The 25,645-nt window shown below is 37.1% G+C and overlaps 1 protein-coding gene across 1 annotated transcript; it reads right to left on the bottom strand.

The window, feature by feature from the left end:
* Positions 1 to 8,377: 8,377 nt before the first annotated feature.
* On the bottom strand, positions 8,378 to 23,270 carry LOC121304700 (polyadenylate-binding protein-interacting protein 1-like). Its single transcript, XM_041236001.1, has 11 exons — positions 22,825 to 23,270; positions 20,162 to 20,331; positions 18,637 to 18,840; positions 17,657 to 17,769; positions 17,198 to 17,309; positions 12,023 to 12,145; positions 11,412 to 11,518; positions 10,943 to 11,060; positions 10,792 to 10,846; positions 9,808 to 9,901; positions 8,378 to 8,534 (listed from the first exon to the last, which is right to left on the bottom strand). Exons 1-11 carry the CDS (start codon positions 23,039 to 23,041, stop codon positions 8,438 to 8,440), a joined length of 1,410 nt encoding a protein of 469 aa, XP_041091935.1. The 5' UTR covers positions 23,042 to 23,270; the 3' UTR covers positions 8,378 to 8,437.
* Positions 23,271 to 25,645: the final 2,375 nt, after the last annotated feature.

The following is a 25,645-nucleotide window of genomic DNA, read 5'->3' as shown; positions in this document are numbered from 1 at the left end:
TTATTTACATAGTATTCATTATTTTATCAGACGATACTTTTTTTTTTTTTTAAATAAACAAATATATAATGTTACATCAGATATTGTCATCCATTCACTTTCTCCAGGAGGCCAAAAACATTTTTTATTATTTCCACTCTAACCCCATGAAAGGTGGAATGATCTGTTTATGGAACTCTTCAGATCTTTCCCTTAAATTGCTATAATTAATACATGACATTTATTTTATTGCTGTTTGGTTCAGAACAGATAAAATGGGTTAAATCCTTTTTAAAACCTGTTAGACAGTTATTTAACTGTTATCTGTTTTTCCATTATATTTTCTTAAACAAGGCTAGTCATAATAGGAGAATGCTGTCTTTGGAAACATCCTATACCTGAAGAATGCGTTACAACCATCAAGAAATGAAGCCATTTTAGTCAATTTAAAGTACTGCCTGAAATAAGAATAGCATACTGTGTGATTGTCATACATTTCGACTCTATGTATACCTGTGAGGAGTCTGGCTTTGGCTGGATTTATTCAAAACACTAAATAAAGCATACATTTTGAAGAATAAATAAAATTATCGAAATTGCACGTTTATTTTAAATAAGAAACCCATATTAGAGTCAGTTAACAATCAAGGTTTCCATTACAGATTGTGCTCTCCTTGATTAACAGAACCACAGCATGCTATTTATCAGAATTACTGAAGAAAAAAAGACAGACACAGAATGACAAACATATACATATATCTGTTAGAAGACATTTGTAACTATCTAGAACATTATTAAAACATCAAAACAATATATATAGTATATATATATATATATATAATATATATATATATATATATATATATATGTATATGTGGAAGACCATCTTCTTTTTACTACCTCCTTGAAATCCTTGTTGATAACAGCAGCTCAGTGTCTTGGATGGCTTTAGAAGTTCGTTCAAGTGCTTCTGCAATGTTCTTCTCTGGAGAATGTAAATCCTCTATGGAGTCAGTGTTATCAGAATTACAATAGAATTTATGTTCCCCTATAGAAGTTGACTTTAAGATTACGCTATTTTCCAGTAGATCTGGGTTTTTGTTAAAGAAAACACAGAAACTGTTTTTGTGTAAAATCAGTTATTTGCTATCACCTACCTGAATATTATTACATTTGGAATGGAATCTGCTAAAGACTCCATCAGCCCCAGTTAGGACTGAGGCTGACAGTAACTTGCTCTATCAGAGGAAGTTGCCTATTTTTCTTTCATCAATTGTTAAAAGAAATAGCGAAAGAAAATAAATGGATAAAAAGGACACAGTTAAACATTTTGATTTTCTGGAATTCTGCTACAGCAGACCTGTAAAAAGAGAGCAAATAGCAATCATTTCTAACATGTATTGATGATAGAAACAGGTAATCATTTTAAGACCAATAATTACCGCTTTATTATTTATTACTTGTCACACTTTTTTTTGGTTGAAAACAACTAGCTTCCATCCAACTGTGTTTCATTCTTTGCTAGTGGTTACTTAATTTAAACAACTTTTAAAAAGTACTGTTATCTTTAAATGGCTTATACAACTTGAAAGCCATTTCACAGATAGGAGTTAAGAATTACTCCTTCCTCAATATATATCCATTTTTAAAGTCACTATATAGTACAAGAAGTACTCTAATATGTTGATAAACTATTTATTAACAGTAGAATAAAGTGTTAACATTTTTGTCCTACGAAATAAAGGAAGAAGGAAACACACAACTCAGAAGAATAACTACCAGCCCCTGCATATCTTCAAGCTTTTACAGTTTTTCAGCAGCAAGCAGTGCAAATGCACCGCAGCACGTTTCAAATGAACATATCATCCTAGGATATCCTTACAAGTGATTAAGCATTTCTGCCTCCTGAGGGTTGCAAACAAAATATACATTTTTATATACCACAATGACAGCTCATGCTTACTGGCAGAATATATTGTTGAAAGTTGGGGGGGAGCTTGGGGAGACGTAGAAAAGGTGTATCGCTTCTAAAATTATTGATTTAAGCCTACATATATTTCTTTAGCCAATATGCATTTTAATTAAACTGTGCATGAATGTCTGTATATACAATTTTATTACCTTTGATTACCTCTTATAGTATGTTAATGGGCAGAGTAATTCAGAATACATGTGCCCCCATCTCAGGACTTTGAGATTTTGATAACAGTGCTATTTAGATTGGCATTTTTTTTTTTTATCTTTACCCCATTAACCCTGTTTTTAATAGATTTTTAAAATGTTGAGTTTTCAAATACATTTTAATATAATTATTTTATAACCGTTTAACCAAAAAAATAAAGCTAGTCACTTCAAAACAACAATTATTCAATAAAGAAGCTAACCGCATTTATGTAAGTCAAGCCCTTTCTGCCCTGTTATTGCTGCTGAAATTTTGCTCTTGGTTGTTTGCGTTTGTTTTATTAAGAGGGCGGAAGACTACTTTCCTGATTCCACAATTGAAGAAGAGATTATATATGTAATCGCTAGGGTTAGCAGGTTTAAAATCTTTGCACACATCACCACTCTTCTGAGGATTCTGTTTCAACCACTTACACCAGTTCACTGCTATATTGACTTATCTAAAGTAAATTAAAGTGTGTGAAATAATTAATGATGTGCTTGGGTGTAGACAACTAAACAAGCGCTACTAATAACATCCATGACACCCCCCTGCTAGTAGTCACTATGATTCAGAAATGTTACATTTGAAAATTAAAATCTAGTCATTTTAAATGAAGTAAATTAACATTATTGTACTTCACCAACAAACAATCTGGCAACCAAAGTACAGTGATCCTACTAAGGAATAGTTTACCTTTCACACAGACCAGGAGATTGAAGCTGTACCAGCTCTGCCCATCTGGCAGTATCGACTTGCACCACACTAATGTTTCAGCCCCCTCATCCCCAGGGGAAAACGAGATTTCTGCTTTGTGATTCTAGGATATAGATACATTTAATTGAAGATGTATTATTTCAAATGTTGGCTACTTGTGCTAACTAAAAAAGTATATCTTAAACATTGTTCGGTTGGTGTAGATTCCATCGCTTGGTGATAATACATTTATTTCCTTTTTTACTCTGTTTTACTCTTCATTCTTTTCTACACTCTTCTCTCTTCTGCAATTTAAACATGTGCAGGCTAACATTGCACAAACAACTTATTTCAATAGGAACAGATTAAAAAATGTTAACACAGTCATCCATGGGTGGTGTCAGGATCATATACGTCAGTGATTTAGGCTATAAAGAATTCTTAGACGCAAATGTGCGCCCAAGTTTAAAAAAAAAAAAGACACACACAAAAAAAACAAACACGACACCATGTGGCAAACAACTGTGGAAGACGGTTCTTCCCAATGCTATTTATGTCATTTAATTGGGATGTCACTTTGTTTAATTGGGATACAGGATTTTCAAATGATAAACGGAGATCACTTTTCAGAGCAAGCGAGGTTCACCTAGCAAACTGCAGTGAGTATGTGATTACCCTGTGACTTGGGTGAACTCTTGAAGGAGCTGCTGGAGTCTCCTGTGGTTTCTCAGGCTGCTGTTACAAAGACAGTTGGTGTGTAAACATCGCAGGTGCCTTGCCTTGTGAGAAGATGTGATTTCATTTTTTTTTGTATTTTTTTTGTATCTCAGGTTGTGCTAGAAAAATTCACCTGGGGGTTTTCATGGCCTGCTGAGGCCTCGATCTTTTTTGGACCCCAAAAAGTACCGGACGACTCAATTAAAAATATATATATATATATATATATATATATATATATATATATATATATATATATATATATATATATTATATAAAGAAAAGTGACCCTGACCAGAAAAATCATTCTGGGCTCCTGGGAAATAAATACCAGGAGCACCTCACTCATTTTTGGCAAGTTGCCAGATGAGGGGTAAGTGATGACGTTTATTCGAACTTCAGCCCTACTCTTTACCCTGTAGGGGATGTGGGTCCTAAAATGTTAGTATTGCTGCAAGAACTCTTCCAAATTCTGTGAAACACTTCTGGTTTCAAGTCCCTCCCACTGGTCGTTAACCCCCTCTGAAATTAGAATTTTTGGTATTTCTACCAAGTTTAGGTTTGGTATTTCTACCAAGTTTAGGCCAAGATAACACATGGGGGGACTCCAAAATATCACCCAAAATATACTTTGGATAGATGTTGATGGCATCTACAAGAATCAAGCAAAAGATTTTGGTATCCGTGGATTTTTGAATTTGTCATGCATTCGAGCATTGGTTATGGCCACTTTGGTGAGGGTAAAGTACTACATAGTCCTAACCGAACTGGTGTTATGCTTCAATTTTGCATTGTCTGAGGCTATATCTAGAGTAAAAAGTGGTAAGGTGTGCTTTCATTGGCACTAGCTTGATACTGAGGGGTTATGAACTTGCGTGTGGAACTTAGACTTCTTTGCTAGAATAACAAATATGAAACTACCAAAAACTCAATTAGTTTCATTTTAAAAACTACAAACTGATAGAAAACATATAGATTACCATGGTAAACTTAAGGAACTTGAGGGGTTAACAACTTCCAGCGTCATTAGAATTCCACATCTACTCCTACTGGAATCGAACTAAAAATCTCAGTTCTTATGACAAATATATAAGTACGCAAAAAGAAAAGGATCTTAAACATTTTAAAATGCAAAACTGAAGTAAAACGCCAGTTCGGTTAGGACTATGTGGTACTGTAGCCTCACCAAAGCGGCCATAACCAATGCTCGAATGCATGACAAATGCAACTTCAAAAATCTGCCAAAAATGCAAAATCCACGGAAACAAAACTGTTTTGCTTGACTCTTTAGATCTCATCAACTCCTGTCTAAAATATCTTTGGGTGACTTTTTTGGAACCTTTTTTTCAGCCTATACTTGGTCAAATTTGGTAGATGAAATGACCCTGTGTGACCTTACTGTCCCCTGCTGTACCTCACTGAGTTCAGCGCTCTGTTTGGAATGAACCTCATACCTGGCTGTGTTTAATATCGACAACACCGACATTAATAATTACAATTATGAATAATATTAATACTACAAGCATAATAATAATACATTAATAACTGTAAAACATCTCTACACTTTTTTAAGAATTAAATTAAATGATACAAATTAGATAACAACCATTTTTATCATCTTATTTAGCCAAATAATACATAACTTAATAAATCGAAGCCAGTTCATCGTTCTTGACAAACATATTTGTCAATCCTGCCTGTCATCTCCACTTGTTTCCTGCAGGTGGCCATTCCGTTCGCCCAGTCTGATCACTGATGAGAAATGCTCAGGAGCGCTCTTATATATTTTACTCATAACAAGACTTTGATAAAATATATTTGATCAAATAGGTTACTCATTTTGTGAATAATGCCTAAACTTATTTAAAGGGAAGAGATATTGCAATAATGGTAATGGACTATTCCAGGATTATTTTAGCCTACACTCACCTTATCTTAGTTTTCAAACGTAATTGACTTGTTAGGTCAAAACAAGGATTTTCTTCACTGGGGACTGTCCAGTGCAAGTTTACTAGATAACACACTCACTTTATTTACATACCAGGCATAACAAAACAGAATCCTTTAATACCTTCATCACAAACAGTGCCTTCATTTGCATTCCTTGATTTACAGTGTCTCTCAAAAGTATTCACCCCCCTTCCACATTTTATTGTGTTACAACATGGAATCAAAATGGATTTAATTAGGAGTTTTTGCCACTGATCAACACAAAAAAGTCCATAATGTCAAAGTGAAAAATAAAATCTATAAATTGTTATAAATTAATTACAAATACAAAATAGAAAATAATTGATTGCATAAGTATTCACCCCCTTGAGTCAATATTTGGTAGAGGCACCTCTGGCAGCAATTACAGCCATGAGTCTATTTGGATAAGTCTCTACAAGCTTTGCACATCTGGACACTGCAATTTTTGCCCATTCTTCTTTGCAAAATTGCTCAAGCTCCGTCAAGCTGGATGGGGACCTTTGGTGAACAGCAATTTTCAACTCTTTCTACATATTCTCAATTGGATTGAGGTCCGGGCTTTGACTGGGTCAATCCAGGACATTGACCTTGTTGTTTTTAAGCCACTCCAGTGTGGCTTTGGCTGTATGTTTGGGGTCATTGTCCTGCTGGAAGATGAATCTTCTCCCAAGTCCCAGATCTCTTGCAGACTTCAGCAGGTTTTCCTCCAGGATTTCTCTGTACGTTGCTGCATCCATTTTGCCCTCTATCTTCACAAGCTTTCCAGGCCCTGACGCAGAGAAGCATCCCCATAGCATGATGCTGCCACCACCATGCTTCACGGTAGGGATGGTGTTCTCAGGATGATGTGCGGTGTTAGGCTTGCATCAAACATATCGCTTAGCTTTGAGGCCAAAAAGCTTTATTCTGGTCTTACCATAGAATCTTCTTCCACTTGGTCTCAGAGTCTCCCACATCTTCTGGCAAATTCTAGCCGAGATTTGATGTGAGTGTTTTTTCAGCAATGGCTTTCTTTTTGCCACTCTCCCATAGAGGCCAGTTTTGTGAAGCACCTGGGTTAATGTTGCAGTGTGCTCAGTGTCTCCCAGCTCAGCCATGTAAGACTGTAATTCCTTTAGAGTTACCATAGGCCTCTTGGTGGCCTCCCTGACTAGTGCCCTTCTTGCCCAGATACTCAGTTTTTGAGGACGGGCTGTTCTAGACAGATTCGCAGTTGTGCCATATTCTCTCCATTTCTTAATAATGGATTTTACTGTGCTCCAGGGGATATTCAATGCCTTGGAAATGTTCTTATATCCTACCCGATTGGTGCTTTTGAAGAACCTTATTCCTGATTTGCTTTGAATGTTCCTTCGTCTTCATGATGTAGTTTGTGTTAGGAAATGTACTAACCAACTGTGGGACCTCCCAGAGACAGGTGTATTTAACCTGAAATCATGTGAAACACCTTAATTGCGCACAGGTGGACTCCATTCAACTAATTATGTGACTTCTAAAGACTTATGTGACTTCTTATTTAGGTGTGTTATAGCAAAGGGGGTGAATACTTACGCAATCAATTATTTTCTGTTTTATATTTGTAATTAATTTAGAACAATTTGTAGATTTTATTTTTCACTTTGACATTATGGACTTTTTTTTGTGTTGTTCAGTGACAAAAACTCCTAATTAAATCCATTTTGACTCCATGTTGTAATAATAAAATGTGTAAAAATCCAAAGGGGGTGAATACTTTTGAGAGCCACTGTATATGTAGGCTTGGATGAGCCATGGGAAATCCCCATCAAACCCAGTATGTGTTCTGGCTATTGCCAACATTACTGTACAGGGTGATTCATAAACAATGCACCATATATAAAACCTTACAAAACATGTTTAAATTGACATTGGTCTGACACTAATGGTACTATTTTGATTCTGGTTACCCAGCACATGGTTCTGAATATCACAGGTGGTATTAGCACATTCTTTCCAATTTTGTCCTGTAATGCAGAATTTTTTCTGACTTTGTGTACCTGTGATGCACATTGATACACAATCACCCCGTGTAATCAACAAATGAAAAAAGGCACAAACAGCAAATAAACTTTTTTAAAAACTTAAACAAATCACATAATCATCACTATCATCACCCCTATTTTCTGAATGACGTCCCTCATGTTTTGCGGTATTTTAAGTACAATCAGGTAATGGAAACCACAACTTGCTACAGGAAATGCTTTGAACCTAGTGCATTCTTGTTTAGCGTTACATAAACAATATTTTATGAAAAAAAAACAAAAAAAACACACATTAAAATAAAGAATTTAATCATATTTCTCAGAACACTAAACGAGAGGTAAGTAATGCAGTGCATAAAAACGAATGTACAGTATCAGTATTTGCCAAGTACTTTTTATCTACATGTTTTCCTAATATTACAATTAATATTTTACTAACTAACACAATAAACAAACATTAAGGTATTTTACATTTAACCCAAAACCCTTTCCTTAAGCATGTTTAGATACTTGGAGCTCAACAAGAGCCCCACTTCAACCCCAAGACATCAGATTCCTGAAAAAAAGTAGACTGTATAAAAACATTCCACTAGAAATCAGGCAATTCTTGTTATAAAGGATTTATTGCAGCCACACATTGTAACATTCACATTAACTAATAAAAAAAAAAAAAAAAAAAAAAAAAAAAAAACATTTTGTTCTGTGGGATTAGATTGATGTACTGCTTTGTAGTTTAACAGAAATCTCTGCTATATAAAACGCAAAGAAAAGGAGTGGAGGTGTGATATCTTTCTTAAAATGTAAGCATTTCCTGCGTTTTGCTAAAACTTTAATACTTTTTTTTTTTTTTTACCAGCTGCTAACATTCCTGCAGTATAAACATAAAAGGCTTCTGTGCTAGTCTACTTTTTGCTCATTGTTTTCTTTTCTTTTCTGATTCCAAGCAGAATTTTTCAAAAGCTTCTTCAATTTCTGGGTCCATTTCATCATCATCATCATCATCCAAGTATCTGAAAGCAAACAAACAGCTGTTACAGCCTACTTATCAGTATGCAAATACAATTGATTATGGACATTTAAATCACCACTTTAATAAATAATAAACCTTCACCAAGGCTATTGTGGCATACAAGCATATTTCAAGCTTAAGAATACTTCAGCTTCACAAGCTATTACAGCATAAAACTTAGGTCGATTGGGTGCAGCTAACAATCTATATAAAACCAAAATGTACTTTATTTATAGGCAGTCAGAGGAGAAAGCTGAATAGTGTGTTTTTTGTGTATTGCTCTTTGAACTAGTATGGGATTCAGAATATGGTATTTTTTTTTGTGAAAACTGTTGTAAATCTTGACAGATTTATTAAAATAATAAAATCAGTGTTGGAATGATGACTCTGATCTGCGAGCTGGGTTATAAAAATATTTCTACATTTTGATTAAATAAGGTATGAAAGGTGTGAGTAAACCCCATGAAAATGTATTTTATTTTTAATTTGTTTTTGTAGACACACTTGTCTTATATAGAAGGCTTTTAACAAGGAACTTAATTCTTTTTGAAGGGTTACCAATTGGACTAACTTACCTTGTAATGCACGGTATAATTTTTATTAAAGTGTGGTAATGTTTTTGAATTCACAAATGAGTATTTATGCTTATTACATAGGTATTCTTTAGTAATGTAATACAAAGTTACTCCTTTATTATTGCCGATTAGTTAGCAACAGGTGCATTGCTTGGATAACACTGTAAATTGTGTTTTATTTTCCTATTTGCCTATTGGAAATGACGAATCTACTAATCTATTAAGTTGGATTAATTTGTAATAGGTGTATTTCCTCTTAAATGTAATTTGTTTGTACTTCAATAAGTGGAAGCCTACGACTAGTTCTTTGAAGGTTAAGTGCCAATTAACTGTGCTAAGTGATTGCTGATTTGTGACCTCTATTACTGTGTCTACAGCTTCTACAAGTTGTGCTCTGACTAAGGTTTTGCGACCAAAATGTTAGTTTCTATTTTCTTTAAAGAATTAAAAAATAAAAGTGATATTTGGCAAAATACAGTGTGCAGGAGTGTTTTATACTTTTTCAGATCACACAACCACAAGCTATCATGACCACAATACCCCACGTGCAGGAATGTCCACACAAAGCTTCACATCAGTTGGATACGATTACACATTTATTATGCAACTCAACCATAACATTACATAAAACTATTTTTCAAGTATTGCCAAGGTTTTACAGAAAACACCACTTGTAATTATAATCAAAACAAGACTTACGCATCACCGCTGTAAGGATGCGTTCCATTCTCCTCATAGAAATCTGGAAACAAATCCTCACGATCCAGCATCTCCTGGTATTTTTCAGAATAGTCTGTAAAATTACAATTTTATATTAGTGATGTTAAGCTTTTCTTTGGAAGCAGACCGATCACACTGCTCATGTAATACCTGCAAGTAATACCATGTTCAAAACATCCATATGACTTAAAATGGGACAGGCCAGTGCACGAATGTGCATGGCTTAGCATGGTAGTTTAGTTCAGCTATAAAAGATCATAAATGTTGGCGTTGCTGGATTTGAACTCGGATGTATGAAAGAGGAACTTTTGAAAACCTGGAGCCACATTACAGAACAATTTCCTAACTTGCTTTCCTATCTTATCTTTCACGGCTAGGACAGGACTTTTCCTAACTTGGTATAGTGCATCAAAGCTAAACGGGACGACCACTTTAGCGAGATGCTTCAAAGTTAACCGATTTTTCTCTATTAAAAATGTGCAAGTCATTTTCAGTTTGTAGGCACAATAAAGAAAAAAAAACCTAAATTTCGCTTGATTTTAATGATTGGTGGGCTTCTCACCGGTGTTGCCCTTTGCCTGTACATAAAGTTGAACAGCAGTTTCAGCTAAAAGTTGTACAGTATGGCAGTTTCAGTACAAAAGTGTCACAGCGGAGAAACGAACTTGCTGACAGAGTGAAGGCTCTGGAAGCTGTGCAGAACCTCATACAGCCTCTGTCCTCCGTTGCTGTTCAATTTTACATCTCCAAAAGCCAGACAGGAAGGGTAAGCAAAAACAGAGATGCTATTCTGGGCGAGTGGCAATCAAACACAAATCCCAAAATGAAAAGGAAAGGCAAGGGGAAAGACAGGGACGTAGAGGACGCAATTTTCATTTGCTTTTAGCAGACTGTTGTCAAAGGAGCATATATATCACAGCCAATTCAATTTCAATATTTTTATATTTTTTTATTTAAACATACCTGGATCAGCTGCAGTAAAAGGTACACCATCTGCTGTGTAAAATGTTGGCTCGTTCTGGTTGAAGAAAAAAAATGTATACAGGTGCTTGAGAGACTTTCATCCACAACAACAGATTGGAGTATATATATTTGCCAGTTTGTTGAGCTTTACCATAAAATAGTTGGGATCGTTTTCTGGAGTGGCTTCGCTACAGGCTGCTGCTGCCTGAACTCGCCCCCAGTTACTGGACCTCAGCTCCACCAGCCTCAGCAACATCTGCTTCACATCCCTAAAACAGATACACGGTACTGGTAAGAGACTGTAGACGCTTGCATAAAAGTCAGCAGTGCTGAGCTGGCTAAATTCCCAGGCTAATTTAATACACTTCAACCAACATTATGATTGTCATTAATATGATTAAAACCTTCAAATCTTTAAAGCCAATTAGATTTTGTTTTGTGCTGCAAAGTAACATATGATCTGTACTAGATTTAGTGTTGTTCTGTGATTTTATTATTATTGTTTTGTACTGCCATCTAGTGGCCCAATGCAATAATGTATTTTAAAAGTGCTTCTTAAGGGATGCTACTCTTGTGCCACCTCTTATTCTTACCATTTGTTAGCAGAGATAGTATCCTACCTGCTGCAGGATGCATCAAGCACAATATTTTCAATTCTCTGAATAAGCTCATCCATATCCGATCTTCCTTTTTCTTTCCATGCATCTTCCAAAACAGAACCAGTTAACTGAGGGGAATTCAAAAGAGTACAATCATTAAAAAAACAAGCTTCTCATGCAATCCAAAAACATACTGGATTATTCAAACTTATTTGGGAGGGAAAAATGACCATGTTGTAATTAAAGTAACATTTGTGAAAACTATTTTATTTGTTTGCACCTGCTTCAAAATAAGGCCCTTTATATTGCATACAATAGAATCAGCAGGCTTTCACTGGGGAAGGTGTCAGGCTGTGAAAGTGATGACGGTACTTTCGAAGTATGTAGAGTTCAAGGTGATCTCCAAGATACAGTCCTCAAAATATTACTGTGAGACTCACTCAGATTCCCTCAAGGGACTTGTGCATATAGATTTATCAACTAGATGAGCCATTCTCAAAACAGAAGGTAAGGGTGTAAGTGTTTGAAATGTTATAATTGTCAAATAAAAGCAAACATATCCTTGCCTCACATTCAATACAAAAAATGATGAGCAACACAAATGTACTCAATCCAATGCTAGAAATTATTACCTTTAGTAGCTTCACTGCACAGATAAGATTACCATCAACAGGGTTAGAGAAAAGTGCATTCATTAAGTCCCGAAGACCAGTCAGAAGAATTTCAGCTCTGTTCATCTGCCCGTTTCCCTTTATCTACAGATAACAAGACTTGTGATATCATTTTCTATTGAACAAAAAAAGGATGATCAATCATTCATACAGTTTTACAAAAGCATTTATTAAAACTAAAAAGGAGTTATTGTGTACAAAAACAAAGCATCATTTAAGGGGTATGTCATATCAGATCGAATGGTTTCAATATGGATTGTGATATGTATCATTAATGACTAGAGGTCAAAAACAAATGTGGCAGTAAAAGTTTTCCATGGTCACCACCTGCAATGGATTTACTGAACTACAGAATACAGCTTAATAAGGTAATGGAACTTTATCTGATAATGCAGCTGTGTACCAACTATAAAAACCCCATGTCAAAGCATGTGGTCTGTATCACTGACCCGAGGTTAAGCACTGTAGCCGTGCTCACTTTTAACTCGAATTGAAGTTTGAATATAAAAGAATATATTGGTTTACCAAACATTAAGACAGTAGCTCAAAGTGTACATGCTGCTGTAGTTAAACGAGGCAGTCTTCCCAGCGACAGCGAGTGGAAGCGACAGCGAGTGGGAGAAGTAAAGGCGTGGAAAAGTACAGAGCAGTTTAGAAGCAGAAAGGAGAAATTGTATCTTTAATTGCTTTAATCAGAAAACAGAGGACATTGGGGAAACACAGCAGCAGCTCAAAGTCAAACAGCCACGTGTGTTTTTCTGATAACAAACAAGCTGAAACTCTGAGCAGCTGATTCAAATTCAGCACCGTTCTGAGACACGGGCGAGGGGAGGAGCCAACAACACAGCAGAACAACGCAGTTAAACGAGGCAGTCTTCCCAGCGACAGCGAGTGGAAGCGACAGCGAGTGGGAGAAGTACAGGCGTGGAAAAGTACAGAGCAGTTTAGAAGCAGTTTGAAAGCAGGTTGACGGCTGCAGAAGAAACTAAACTTAAAAAAAAAAAAACCCTCAACATGGTCTTCAAGCCAGTAATCTGTGACACCTGCTTGATGTGGGAAATCCGAGAAAACCCAGCGGAGCTAAACCAAGTGTGCGTAAAGTACCGCGCGATCCAGGATTTGCATAAACTAGTAAGTATGCTAGAAATGGAGCTGGAAGAAGTGAGACAGCAACAGGATCTTGAGGAACTGGCACACCCACAATTCATGGAAGTCTGCATCACCCCTAACAGACTGAAAGCAACCAGGGAGATAGAAGGTCAGAACAGCTGGGTTCAGGTAGGCAGAAGCAGGGAAAAAAAGAAACTTCATCAAACACAACCACCAGAAATCAAAACAACCAACAGATTTGAGTCACTTCAGAATTTTGATGAGCAGAACCAACAACGAGAATGAAAGGAACAACATCCAGGACCCTATTGACAGTGGTGACCAGTCAGCAAAAAGAAGGGAGGTCATGATTGTTGGGAACTCCATATTGAGAAACACAGCAAGTTTAATTCGCAGTTTGGACCCCCTTACTACAACAGTGTGCTGGCTTCCGGGAGCCTCGGTCAAACACATCACTGAGAATGTGGACAGGCTCCTAGAACGAACAGGAGACGACCCGGTAGTAGTCGTCCACATCGGTACAAACAACATTGGAAGAGACAGACCAAAATCCCTGCAAAACAAATTCAGAGAGCTAGGAAGGAAATTAAAAGAGAAAACCAAAACTGTGGTATTTTCTGGTATACTACCGGCACCTTGCAAAGGACCATATGGACAGCTGGAAATAATTAATCAAAACGCATGGCTGAAGACGTGGTGCACACGGGAAGGCTTCACCTATCTTGATCATTGGACCACATTCTACAACAAGGACTATCTGTATAGACGGAATGGACTGCATTTAAATAACGAGGGAACCAGTCTACTCGGAGAAAAGATCCTCAAGCAGGTTCAGAAGCATTTAAACTAGAAAGGAAGGGGGGAGAAATCAACAAAAAAACAGAAGGGAGACCGCATCAAAACAAGAACAACAACTCAGGTAAGACAACCATTAAATGTATTTATCTAAATGCTAGAAGTATCAGAAACAAAATTCTAGAACTTGAAGCTACTGCACTAACAAGTAACTATGATGTGATAGGTGTTACTGAAACTTGGTTGTCTGAGAGTGATGGGGACGAATATAATATTTGTGGGTATACACTGTATAGGAAAGACAGGCAGGACAGAAGAGGAGGAGGGGTAGCGCTATACATAAGAAACAGTCTTGAAGCCCAGGTGTTAAACCTGGACAAAAAAAATAAAACCGAATCAATATGGGTCAGAATAACGGACAAAAATTCAAAGGGCATAATAATAGGAGCATGCTATAGACCGCCAGATTCAGACGGTGAGCAAAATAATCTGTTATACAATGACATTAGAAATGCGTGTAGCAAAGGAGAAGCCATACTAATGGGGGATTTCAACTTCCCCCAAATAAAATGGGAAAACCCGGTGGGTAGCGCGAAGGATGAAATAGAAATGGTGGAAATGACAAATGACTGCTTCCTAACACAATTTGTCACGGCACCGACTAGAGGGGAGGCATGCCTTGATTTAGTCTTTTCAAATAACGAAGACAGAATAACTAAAACAGAGGTCAGAGAACCACTGGCAAACTCAGACCACAACATGGTCTCATTTGAAGTGTTTTTTAAAACCCCAAAAGTAATGACTAAAGCTAAGGTTTACAATTTTAGAAAAGCAAACTATGAAGGTATGAAACAGAGACTAACAGAAGTAGATTGGAGTAAAATAGAGAAAACACCCACAGAAGAAGGATGGCTGTTCTTCAAAAATGTAGTACTAGAGGCGCAAAACAATTATATCCCTAAAGTAGACAAATCTAAATGTAAAACTAAATTGCCAAAATGGTTTAATAGATCAATTAAAAAAAAATATTCAGCAAAAAAAGACACTTTACAGAGCATTAAAAAAGGACCAAAAAGAAAGTACGCAGAAAGAGTACACAGAACTGCAAACGCAAGTCAAAAAGGAAGTTAGAAAGGCCAAGAGAGAAATAGAAATGAACATTGCTAAGGGAGCTAAAACCAATTCCAAAATGTTTTTCCAATATTACAACAGCAAGCGAACATTCAAAGAGGAGATTAAATGTTTAAGAGATACAAATGGCAAAATCGTAGATGAAGAAAAAAAAAATAGCAAATATATTAAATAATTACTTTTACAAGTTTTTACAAAGGAAGATACTGACAACATGCCCCACATGTCATCCAGTTCCTATCCAGTTTTAAATAACTTTAGCATAACTGAGGCAGAAGTGTTAAAGGGACTAGGAGCTCTTAAAATAAACAAATCCCCTGGGCCAGATGAGATCCTCCCAGTAGTACTCAAAGAAATGAAAGAAGTAATTTACAAACCGCTAACCAAGATCATGCAGCAGTCTCTTGACACAGGGGTGGTACCGACAGACTGGAAAATTGCAAACGTAATAGCGATCCACAAAAAGGGAAACAAAACTGAACCAGGTAACTACAGACCAGTAAGCCTGACTTCTATTATATGCAAACTTATGGAAACTATAATAAGATCCAAAATGGAAAATTACCTATATGGTAACAGGGTCCTGGGAGACAGTCAACATGGTTTTAGGAAAGGGAGATCGTGTCTAACTAACTTGCTTGATTTTTTTGAGGATGCAACATCGATAATGGATAATTGCAAAGCATATGACATGGTTTATTTAGATTTCCAGAAAGCTTTTGACAAAGTCCCGGACAAAGTACATGGATTAGGGAGTGGTTAACATGTAGAAAACAGAAAGTACTGATTAGAGGAAAAACCTCAGAATGGAGTGTGGTAACTAGCGGTGTACCACAGGGATCAGTATTAGGTCCTCTGCTATTCCTAATCTACATTAATGATTTAGATTCTGGTATAGTAAGCAAACTTGTTAAATTTGCAGACGACACAAAAGTAGGAGGAGTGGCAAACACTGTTGCAGCAGCAAAGGTCATTCAAAATGATCTAGACAAGATTCAGAACTGGGCAGACACATGGCAAATGACATTTAATAGAGAAAAGTGTAAGGTACTGCACGCAGGAAATAAAAATGTACATTATAAATATCATATGGGAAATACTGAAATTGGAGAAGGAATCTATGAAAAAGACCTAGGAGTTTTTGTTGACTCAGAAATGTCTTCACCTAGACAATGTGGGGAAGCTATAAAAAAGGCTAACAAGATGCTCGGATACATTGTGAAAAGTGTTGAATTTAAATCAAGGGAAGTAATGTTAAAACTGTACAATGCACTAGTAAGACCTCATCTTGAATATTGTGTGCAGTTTGTCACCTCGCTATAAAAAAGATATTGCTGCTCTAGAAAGAGTGCAAAGAAGAGCGACCAGAATTATTCCGGGCTTAAAAGGCATGTCATATGCAGACAGGCTAAAAGAATTGAATCTGTTCAGTCTTGAACAAAGAAGACTACGTGGCGGCCTAATTCAAGCATTCAAAATTCTAAAAGGTATTGACAGTGTCGACCCAAGGGACTTTTTCAGCCTGAAAAAAGAAACAAGGACCAGGGGTCACAAATGGAGCTTAGACAAAGGGGCATTCAGAACAGAAAATAGGAGGCACTTTTTTACACAGAGAATTGTGAGGGTCTGGAATCAACTCCCCAGTAATGTTGTTGAAGCTGACACCCTGGGATCCTTCAAGAAGCTGCTTGATGAGATTTTGGGAACAATAAGCTACTAACAACCAAACGAGCAAGATGGGCCGAATGGCCTCCTCTCGTTTGTAAACTTTCTTATGTTCTTATGCTGTAACTTCAAAGGTCACATGACCTCAACACCCCTATTACAACAATGAATGATGTTACTCTCTAAAATATGAAGTCACCACCTCAAACAGTTTGGTCTTTGTGGGGACAGCCTGTCAAAAAATTAACAAAAGGTGTTAGTTTTTATTTTTATAAAATTGGAATCAGTCAAATAAGCATGTGACTCAAATAAAAACACTGCAATTGGATTTTGATTATCCTTAAAGAGAACTCCCCTCCTCTCCACAACTCCCACTCAGTTGAGTTTAAAATAAAAGCAATCCTTTGCTATAAAACACCATGAGCACACTCTTACCTCCAAGTTCAGGTACAGCTCCCCCAAGAACAGCACAAAAGAATGAAAACGTTTCCGAGTGGCTTCATCCTCCTTCACTGCCTGTTCTCTCTTGTCAAATTCTGTCTGACATCTATACAAAATTACAACTTTACACGTTTTAAAAAGAGACTAAATTACTACCTTCAAAAGAGAACGGTTACAATTGAACCACTCAAGCATATGTAAAGCACATTTTCCACAAACAACCATTAATACAAAGAGGATCTAGATCTTAGGAGATAAACAGCATGTAAACCATTAACACATCCTAAGCAACAATAAATGGCTCATTTGAAGACATTAATGGTCACAGGCTAACACAATGCACATTCTTAGCCACATTTAAGTGACTATGAGAAGTGTGTGTTGGCGAAATGAAGGACTTGGATGACTATTTGTTAGGGAACAACAGCAGTTAATGCAAACACACATACTAACCTCTGAAGCAGCAGCTTTCTAAAATTGCCACTTGGGGGACTCATAGTTAAGTGATGAGACAAGTAATTGCACAGTCGTGCTCCTGTGTAGGAGAAGTTCGGGACCAATGTGGACTGAAGACAAAAGAGGAAAGGGTTACTTCAAATAAGAACACACAAAAAAAACACACACACAAGTGAAAGTGTGGATATCTTCAGAGTTGAAATAACTTGCATCTTTCTTCCCAATTAATAATATATATATATATATATATATTATATATATATTATATATTAATTATTTTATATATTATATATATATATATATATATTTAAATAAAAAAAAGCAATCGTTAGTTTTTTTTATACAATTGACTTTTTTTAGTCGGTCTTGCAGATGAATGACTTAAAGCTATGGGATGCCACCAACGACCCATTTAAATTACGACTTCAGAAATATTTTTGAATTTGTGTTTGTCAAATATTACTTTGGAGAGTGGATTAGCTTTTTCAGTTTGAGGTTAGAATTGGACTTCATTTTTCAAAAAGAAGACTCCAATCTTAGTATGCATTTATCCAACTACAGACAGGCACTTTTGTTTTTCAGATTTGTGTTTTGCATACAAGGACCATATATCTTAAGACTGACAGGCAAGCACATCCAATCTGAACGCTCATTCTGAACCAGAAACAGATGCACACACTGTCTAGTTGCCAAATTCCTGTACCCAGTGTGCTCTGTTGGAGAAGTGCACTGGGATCCTTACCTAACTCTTTTCTCTACCTCTTGCATAATTAGTAATAAACACTGTATAACTCCAACCTCTGTCATTGAAGGTCTACGTTTTCAGTTTGGCCATGGACCATAAGTGAAGGGTCATTACCAGGTACTGAAACAGTTCTGAATATGCACTTACTGTGTCATGCAAAACCTGCCTTTACTATGCAGTCACTAAACACTAGGGAAAAGCTGCTCAATAAAAACCACACATGGGAACACACCTTTTGATAGATTAGTTCTACAAGTTCGTGAAGCATCTCGTCTGTAGTGACCCACCCATTCAGCATCGCAGTGATGTGCTCAATGTCAGACTCAAAAGCTCCTGGGGAATCATTCAAGTGGCTTAGGAAGCCTTGCACAAATTCCGAAAAAGTGGGCTCAGATTGTACGTAAAGGCTATCGCTCCCATCTTCAAAAGATGGATCCTGAAAAGAAATGGCACATAATATCTTCACTGATATAACTATGTTTTCTGTTCGCATTACAGTAGTTTTAGAGCGGTTTGGAGTCATAGTCCTCTAAGCCAGTCCAAGACTGACAATAATCACATACAATTCACATGCAACTTCAGATAAGTTGTGGTTCTCTTAATTTTTTGTTTGGGTAAATGGATTTGGGTCGACTATTCATTGGATTACTTCTAGTTCCTCAAGGTTCAATCCTGGGGCTAATTATTTTAGAGCTGCAATGAAGGGTACATTTTTAACTTTTGAAGGTCGAGAACACATTACCGAAGGAAGGTTTGAACCTTCGATGGTACTCATTTGAAGAATTTACAGGTGATGTCACCATAGTTACTTGTTTAAATTTGCTTGAAAATCCTATTATAGGTAATCCATATAAAAGGAATATAACAAACAGTCACATGTAGTTTAGAAATATGTTATTTAGAACAGTAATCATGTTTTTATAATTTAAATAAATAAAATACATGTTTATTTACACGTAATTGATGTGCCTTGTGATATACACTGTAAGCTTGTATTGCAGCAGCACCAACTGCAGTGGACTTAGGCCTATGGATAACACAAACTGGAGGGGAGGGAGGGGTGTGCGTGCTCAGTTTCTGAAATTCATTATTCGTGTTAGTGTATATTTTGCATGTTTCAAACATATTCTACCATAGCACTTCTCTTGTACACTAGATATTCAGTACATGTTTTACTGAAGCACTACAGCCGCTATAGGTAACGTTTATTTTTATGGCATAACTGTTAATTCGTAACCAATTGTCCTGTCATTTTTTTATTATGTTTTCAAGACAACTTAAGAGAAAGTGAGCAATCCAGGCCACAAATTTATTTCTGACAACTGTTAGTCTATTGCAGTCGCACATATCTGAATATCTGACAATGTTATTCTAGTTACAAAAAGGCGAATGCCATATGATTTAATAAGCCTGCCGATCTCCTGCAAACATCGGTAGTAAAGGTTTGTTGATTGCTTTTTCACTTTACCATAAAGAAAAACAGACTGACTAAGACAAAATATATTAAAGTCATTGTTTGTACCTAAGAAAATCTATGTACTGCAGTGACTCTTGCCAAGGATGAAAAACAAATTATGTACACTGGGTAAAACTACCCTACAAGCACAGGATACCAATGAGAACAGCATTAAATCGTAAAAAACACAAGAATGAAAAATATCTCCAGCAAATTGTTATCTTTAACTCTCTGCTTCATCCCTATTAAAAGGTTTACTGCTGGTTAGGTTATGGATCATACATTGCAGTTTGGTACTTACTGTGTATGAGCTGTAATTTGCTGGGTAGAACTCTGGTGCTGTTGCTGACAGTCTTGAATCCACAAGAAGGGCACCTGCCACTTTGGGGTTGACCCTTGGTGTGCTGTTACTGTTGTGTGAAGAGTTCTTCTGATGTGCTCCAGGGGAGGTTCCAGCTGCTCCTCTGTCGTCTGAAGCCGTACGTTACAAAAAGCATGTGAAAAGTAAAGAAACTCTATCACAGTAAGCCTCAGCATTTATATATTGCTGTTTCTATAATGAAAGATAGAAATATTTTGTCATGTGTTATGCAGTACATGTCTCAGGAGGCAGTGTGGTCCAGTGGTTAAAGTCTAGGGGCTTGTATCCAAAAGGTCACCTGTTCAAATCCCATCTCTACCACTGACTGACTCACTATGTGACCCTGAGCAAGTCACTTCACCTCCTTGTGCTCTGCAGATGACATGTTAAATGTCCTATTTCAAGCGACTCTGCATATAATGCACAGTTCACAGCCTACCTCTGTAAAGCACTTTGTGATGGTGGTCCGCTATGAAAGGCACTATATAAAAAGACATTATTACTACACTCCCATATTTTTCTCCATTTTTCTTTACTTCCAAAACGTCCAGCCATATTGTTTAACTTCTGATGATTTTGCTTACCATCTGACTTGTATTGTTCATTTAATGCAAAGATGGCTTTAGAGCATGTCTCAGTAAGTTGCTACTGTGCAACAGCGTGATTTTCCGCTAGAGAAACTTACTGAATAGAAGATTTCTCCAGACTTCAAGGTAAAGGGATCGTGACCATTCCATGTCAAAGCAACCAGTGCTGAAACATCTTCAGCTTCCTCATCTTCAATTTCTTTCCGAGACTGACGCATGAAACCTCTGCTCATCCTGTTACTGGTCATGGAGGCAAGGAATTGCTCGAAAGCGTCACCTTTCAGTCACCAGTGAAATGTAAGTTTGTGTAACTTATTTTAGCTTTGCATGAACAACCACCCTATTTTAATACAAATATCGCGTGAAAAACCTATCCATGAAAATGTCTCAGCAGAGGATACCTTGCATCTATAATCTATAGGCCATGTCGCTGAAAGTACTCATGACATCCACCTGCCATTTTGTGTTTCCATGAAAAACAATGCTTAATAAAATATAAGATGGTCAAGTTAGAAGTTATTGATGATTTGATACAGAATTACCCTTTTGTATGCAGTTCTTGCATCCAAAATCAGACATTCATACTGGTAAGGATTATTTTAAAAAGAACAAATAAAAAACAAAACAAAAAACAAACAAAAAAACTTTTCTAAAATGAAACCGATGCAAAAATTAAAACTGATGCCTTTGAGATGGCCTTTTTTTGTAATAAAACTTGAGGAAGGGCTCATCAGGAATAATAATATGAGTGTAGTGGCATGTGTTAAACTTAGGACTGTGGGCACAATTTAGACAGACGAGAAGACTGATGAGACACTATGGGAAAATAAACTGGGGTTAAGTGAAGGACACAGAACATCACAAGCATAGCCTTTGACTTTTGTAACAGACCTGTGTTCTTTTCATAGTAGACCTCTAAGGAAACAGCAACAACCCCAGTTTACTATTCGACTGAGTTTTACTTCCCGGTTTTGCGGAGAGCATTTAAAAAAAGTCTTATTAGATACCTTAACACCCAACCTCTTATTCCACACCACCACCCAACACCGAAAACTACACGTTTCGGTTTTCTTCTTATCAGCATCCTACATTTGCTTCAAATCAAAGGGAGACTAAATGCTAATTTTGTAAAAAAAAAATCTGAATAAACAAAAAATAAAATGGACGGAACTGCTGCCGCACTGCAAAACAACTTAGTTTGAACGCCGGGTTACATGACGACCCATTCCATGTCAACAGTCCCTCTGAAAGTAGCCGGAAAACGGGTTTTACAAAAGCATGGGCTCCTCAGGTAAACGAGATATGATATGTCCAGTTGCAGGCTAAAGCAATGTGTACATGTCCCGTCTCGCTACACGCGACATAAATTAGTAACCACGTAGTTTACTTGAAGCTATACCCATTCTAATGCACAGAGCTTTCATATAAGTACTTGTTAAAACAAAAACAAACGCTCGACACTGCAGGGCCCACACAGCAATACATGTCACCGTGGTATAGGATCACCATCACCTAGACACCACTGAATGAAGATCGATTTGCACCATGACAGGTATTTTCCAAATAACGTGCGAGGTAAATTGAGCTGCAGAATGTCTTTAGTATCAGAGGCGGAGTTAATTCATAATCCTATGATACTCTCATGAATTGCTCTTATAACTACTGTCACGATTTAATATAAAAGAGTTGGCAGAGGCTACTTTTGCTAAAATAATAATAATAAAAAAGTTGTTAATAAATTGTATTACAATTGTGTACAATGTTAATACAAATTACCACAAGTCAGCACACACCCACTCGAGAAGGTCAGCAATTAAATTATTTACCGTAATTTTACAATTTTTCTGTCGTCGAGTCTACTTAACTCAAACTAAGTACATTTTACGTGCTCTACACAATGTACCTTAATAACATAAATTACGTTCAAACCTTATTTTCCGAACACCACGTGTAGCTCTTTACCATTAATGATACTATTATTTCGGAAACACTTCTGAAGTATCATGGCTTGGTTACCTGCACTTGCACTGTTTTCTACCACTGGAGGAGGGGACGTTCTCGGCTGTCTGAGTGGCTCCTGTTGAAAAAAACACTGTTTGGGTTGCGCATCTCCACTCGCTCCCCCGGCCCCAGGCACAAGGACCCGGCCGATCGCCTGCTCTCCCAATCCGGGGCTGTTAGGCTTTGCCCGGTTCCGTCCCGCCCCGGGAGCCCGATCGAAGTTCTCTGTCATTCCCGCAAGTGAAAGAGGCCTTTGTGGCACTTCACAGCAGCCGCATTCGGACCGACAGTTGGGCCTATAAACAGGATCGACGTGGGTGAAATTATTATCACGTATATTGTCCTGGGTATGTTATTGTTGTTATTGTATGTTACTCGGAAATCGAATCTAAACAAACGTTTGACGTTCTGGAATCAAACTTCCTGCTGCAGCAGCAGCAACAGAAATGACTGCGACTACTAGAGGCGTGGAGTCAGAAAACAAAACAGTTCCGAGCTACAGACACTACTTATCTTTCAGAGACTGGATGCTGCGTTAGGTTCCTTTGTAAATTCAGGGTAATCAGCTATGGATACGTGTATTTCTCAATAATGTGAATCTTTCAACACCAACACAGGCGACATGCTACGGTGGACCTGAAGTGCAAAACACAAGCAAATAACATGTTCGCGACATGCAGACAAATTCAAGAAATGGAACACTTGAGCCGGTGCTAAGTAGTGGAGGGACACTGATCACATATCGACAAATGCAGGAACAATCATTCAATTACTGCGAAGTGCATTGACTTTGCAGTCATTGGTATGTGTTTTTACATTTTACAAACAGTACATTTGAATATAGTTTTTTAAGCAAAGCTGGAGAATTCTGCCAGGTGTAAAACTGTTTAGTCTAAAAATATTCAACTTTGGCTATTTATGAATCCCTCCCTCCACTACCTAGCATCCGCCCACTTCAGTGTACCATTTATGTTTTCAAAATCAAAGTTTTTATTTTATTTGCATGTTATGCACTTTTGTTTGTATGCCGCTAACATTTATTATCTTGTGTTTTGCACCGTAGCATGCAGCCTCGCGCCTCACATTTAAAGTGCTCACAGGCCGAGCACTACTTTAGCTGTTTTGTCTTACAAACATGAAACAATCCTGTATGCGACCATCTTATGAAAACACAATAATGTCAAATTTGCCACAAAGAAAGAACATGGGGGGAAAAAAAGAATGAAACACAACATTGAATTTAATAATCTTCACGAAACAACCCCAAATTATAAATTCAACAGATTGGCTGTTAGAAGGTTCGTTTGCTAGGCAGGAATTCAAAGGAGGTTCGTCAGGCACCATCATTCACACACTTCAACTCTATCCAAAGCACCGGGTCGGTACGGCTACTAGTGCTTCAGTAAAATATGTACTGATTATCTAGTGTACAAGACAGTGTAAGAGAAGTGCTACTGAAACATACAAATATATACGCCAACACTAAATTAAAAAAAAAAAAAAAAAAAAACGTCCCAATGACCAGACTACCAAAATAAATAAATAAATAAATAAGTTTAATGCAACTGTGCAAGCGACTGTTGATGTATCAGGTACAACCAATCTCCACGGTCACTTTACGAGCGTAAACTCATATTATTGGCCTTCCAAGCAAGCCTGGGATGCCTATTGTTATTGTTAAAGTTTGTTTTCCCCCCAAAACGTCAAACTGCTGCTGCTTGGAAGCTGTTTGACTGACTGATCAGGTTCTGACCTGGCAGGTAACAGGCTGGATGCATTAGCTGTCAGATGCTGTAAAATTGTGCTGCTGCGTCCCTGCAATTGGCACCGTGACTCATTTTTCGATAAAAAAAAAACCTTTCGAATTCTTCTTCTTGAGAACCAGTGAAGCGATTGATCTGACACTTGGCACATATCATCAGCATCCAAACCCGCATCAAGTTTGCGAAGCAGACGATTCTGCGATAAATTTTAATGTCGAAATGACTGCCACAAACGTTAGCGAAACGCGCCCTTAACACTGTTAGTAACAGCAAACTGCTGCTAATTGAACACCGTTTGACCAACAAACTCCAAACTTGGTAGTTATCGTTCCAGTAACCATGGGATACAAATATGTGAAAATTGTGATGTTTTATAAAACAATATGGCCGCCAGGTTTACGTTTACATCTTAAATTTAAAACTGCCTCAGCTGACAAACGGTTTACACGACTAACTCCAAACTTCACAAGTATCTTCCTTGCCACTATTAATACAACTGAATTTAAAGAAATGGTGTTGACCTGAAACCAAAATGGCTGTTCGATGCATTTTTTTTAGAAACCTTGTGAAATCTTCTTGGGAACCGGTGGAGCGAATGATGTAAAACTCGGAATATACCAGTAGCAACTAAACACGCTTCAAGTTTGCGAAGCAGAAGTCGCTGAGATAAAGCTGAAAAATGTAAATAAAAAAATGTAATTGAAAAAGTTCAAAATGGCTGACAGAAATTTTACTGAAACGCGCCCTTGACGGTAAACTGTTTAAACAACAGACTCCAAACTTGGTAAGAACTGCCCCGGTGAAAGTAGAATACAACTATGTCAAATTGGTGATGTTTTTAAAAAAAAAAAAAAAAGGCTGCCACACCTACACTTTCTTTTTACATTTAAAACTGGTTCAGTTTAAAAATGGTTTCCTTGAAAAAAATCATGCCTGTGTCAGTACAATTGAGTTTTCTTCTGGGGAAATACCATACTGGCTTGTTGTCCTTGTGCTTGTGGATTTCAAACTGTTAAGCCTGCTATGTGTTTTGCATACAGCTGCTCTTTATGTCATTTAATTCTGTATATTCC

Source organism: Polyodon spathula, chromosome 2 (genome assembly GCF_017654505.1).
Source record: "Polyodon spathula isolate WHYD16114869_AA chromosome 2, ASM1765450v1, whole genome shotgun sequence".
Classification (NCBI taxonomy): domain Eukaryota; kingdom Metazoa; phylum Chordata; class Actinopteri; order Acipenseriformes; family Polyodontidae; genus Polyodon; species Polyodon spathula.
Note: the sequence above shows the minus strand (reverse complement) of the source record. Positions and strands in the feature narration are given on the sequence as shown.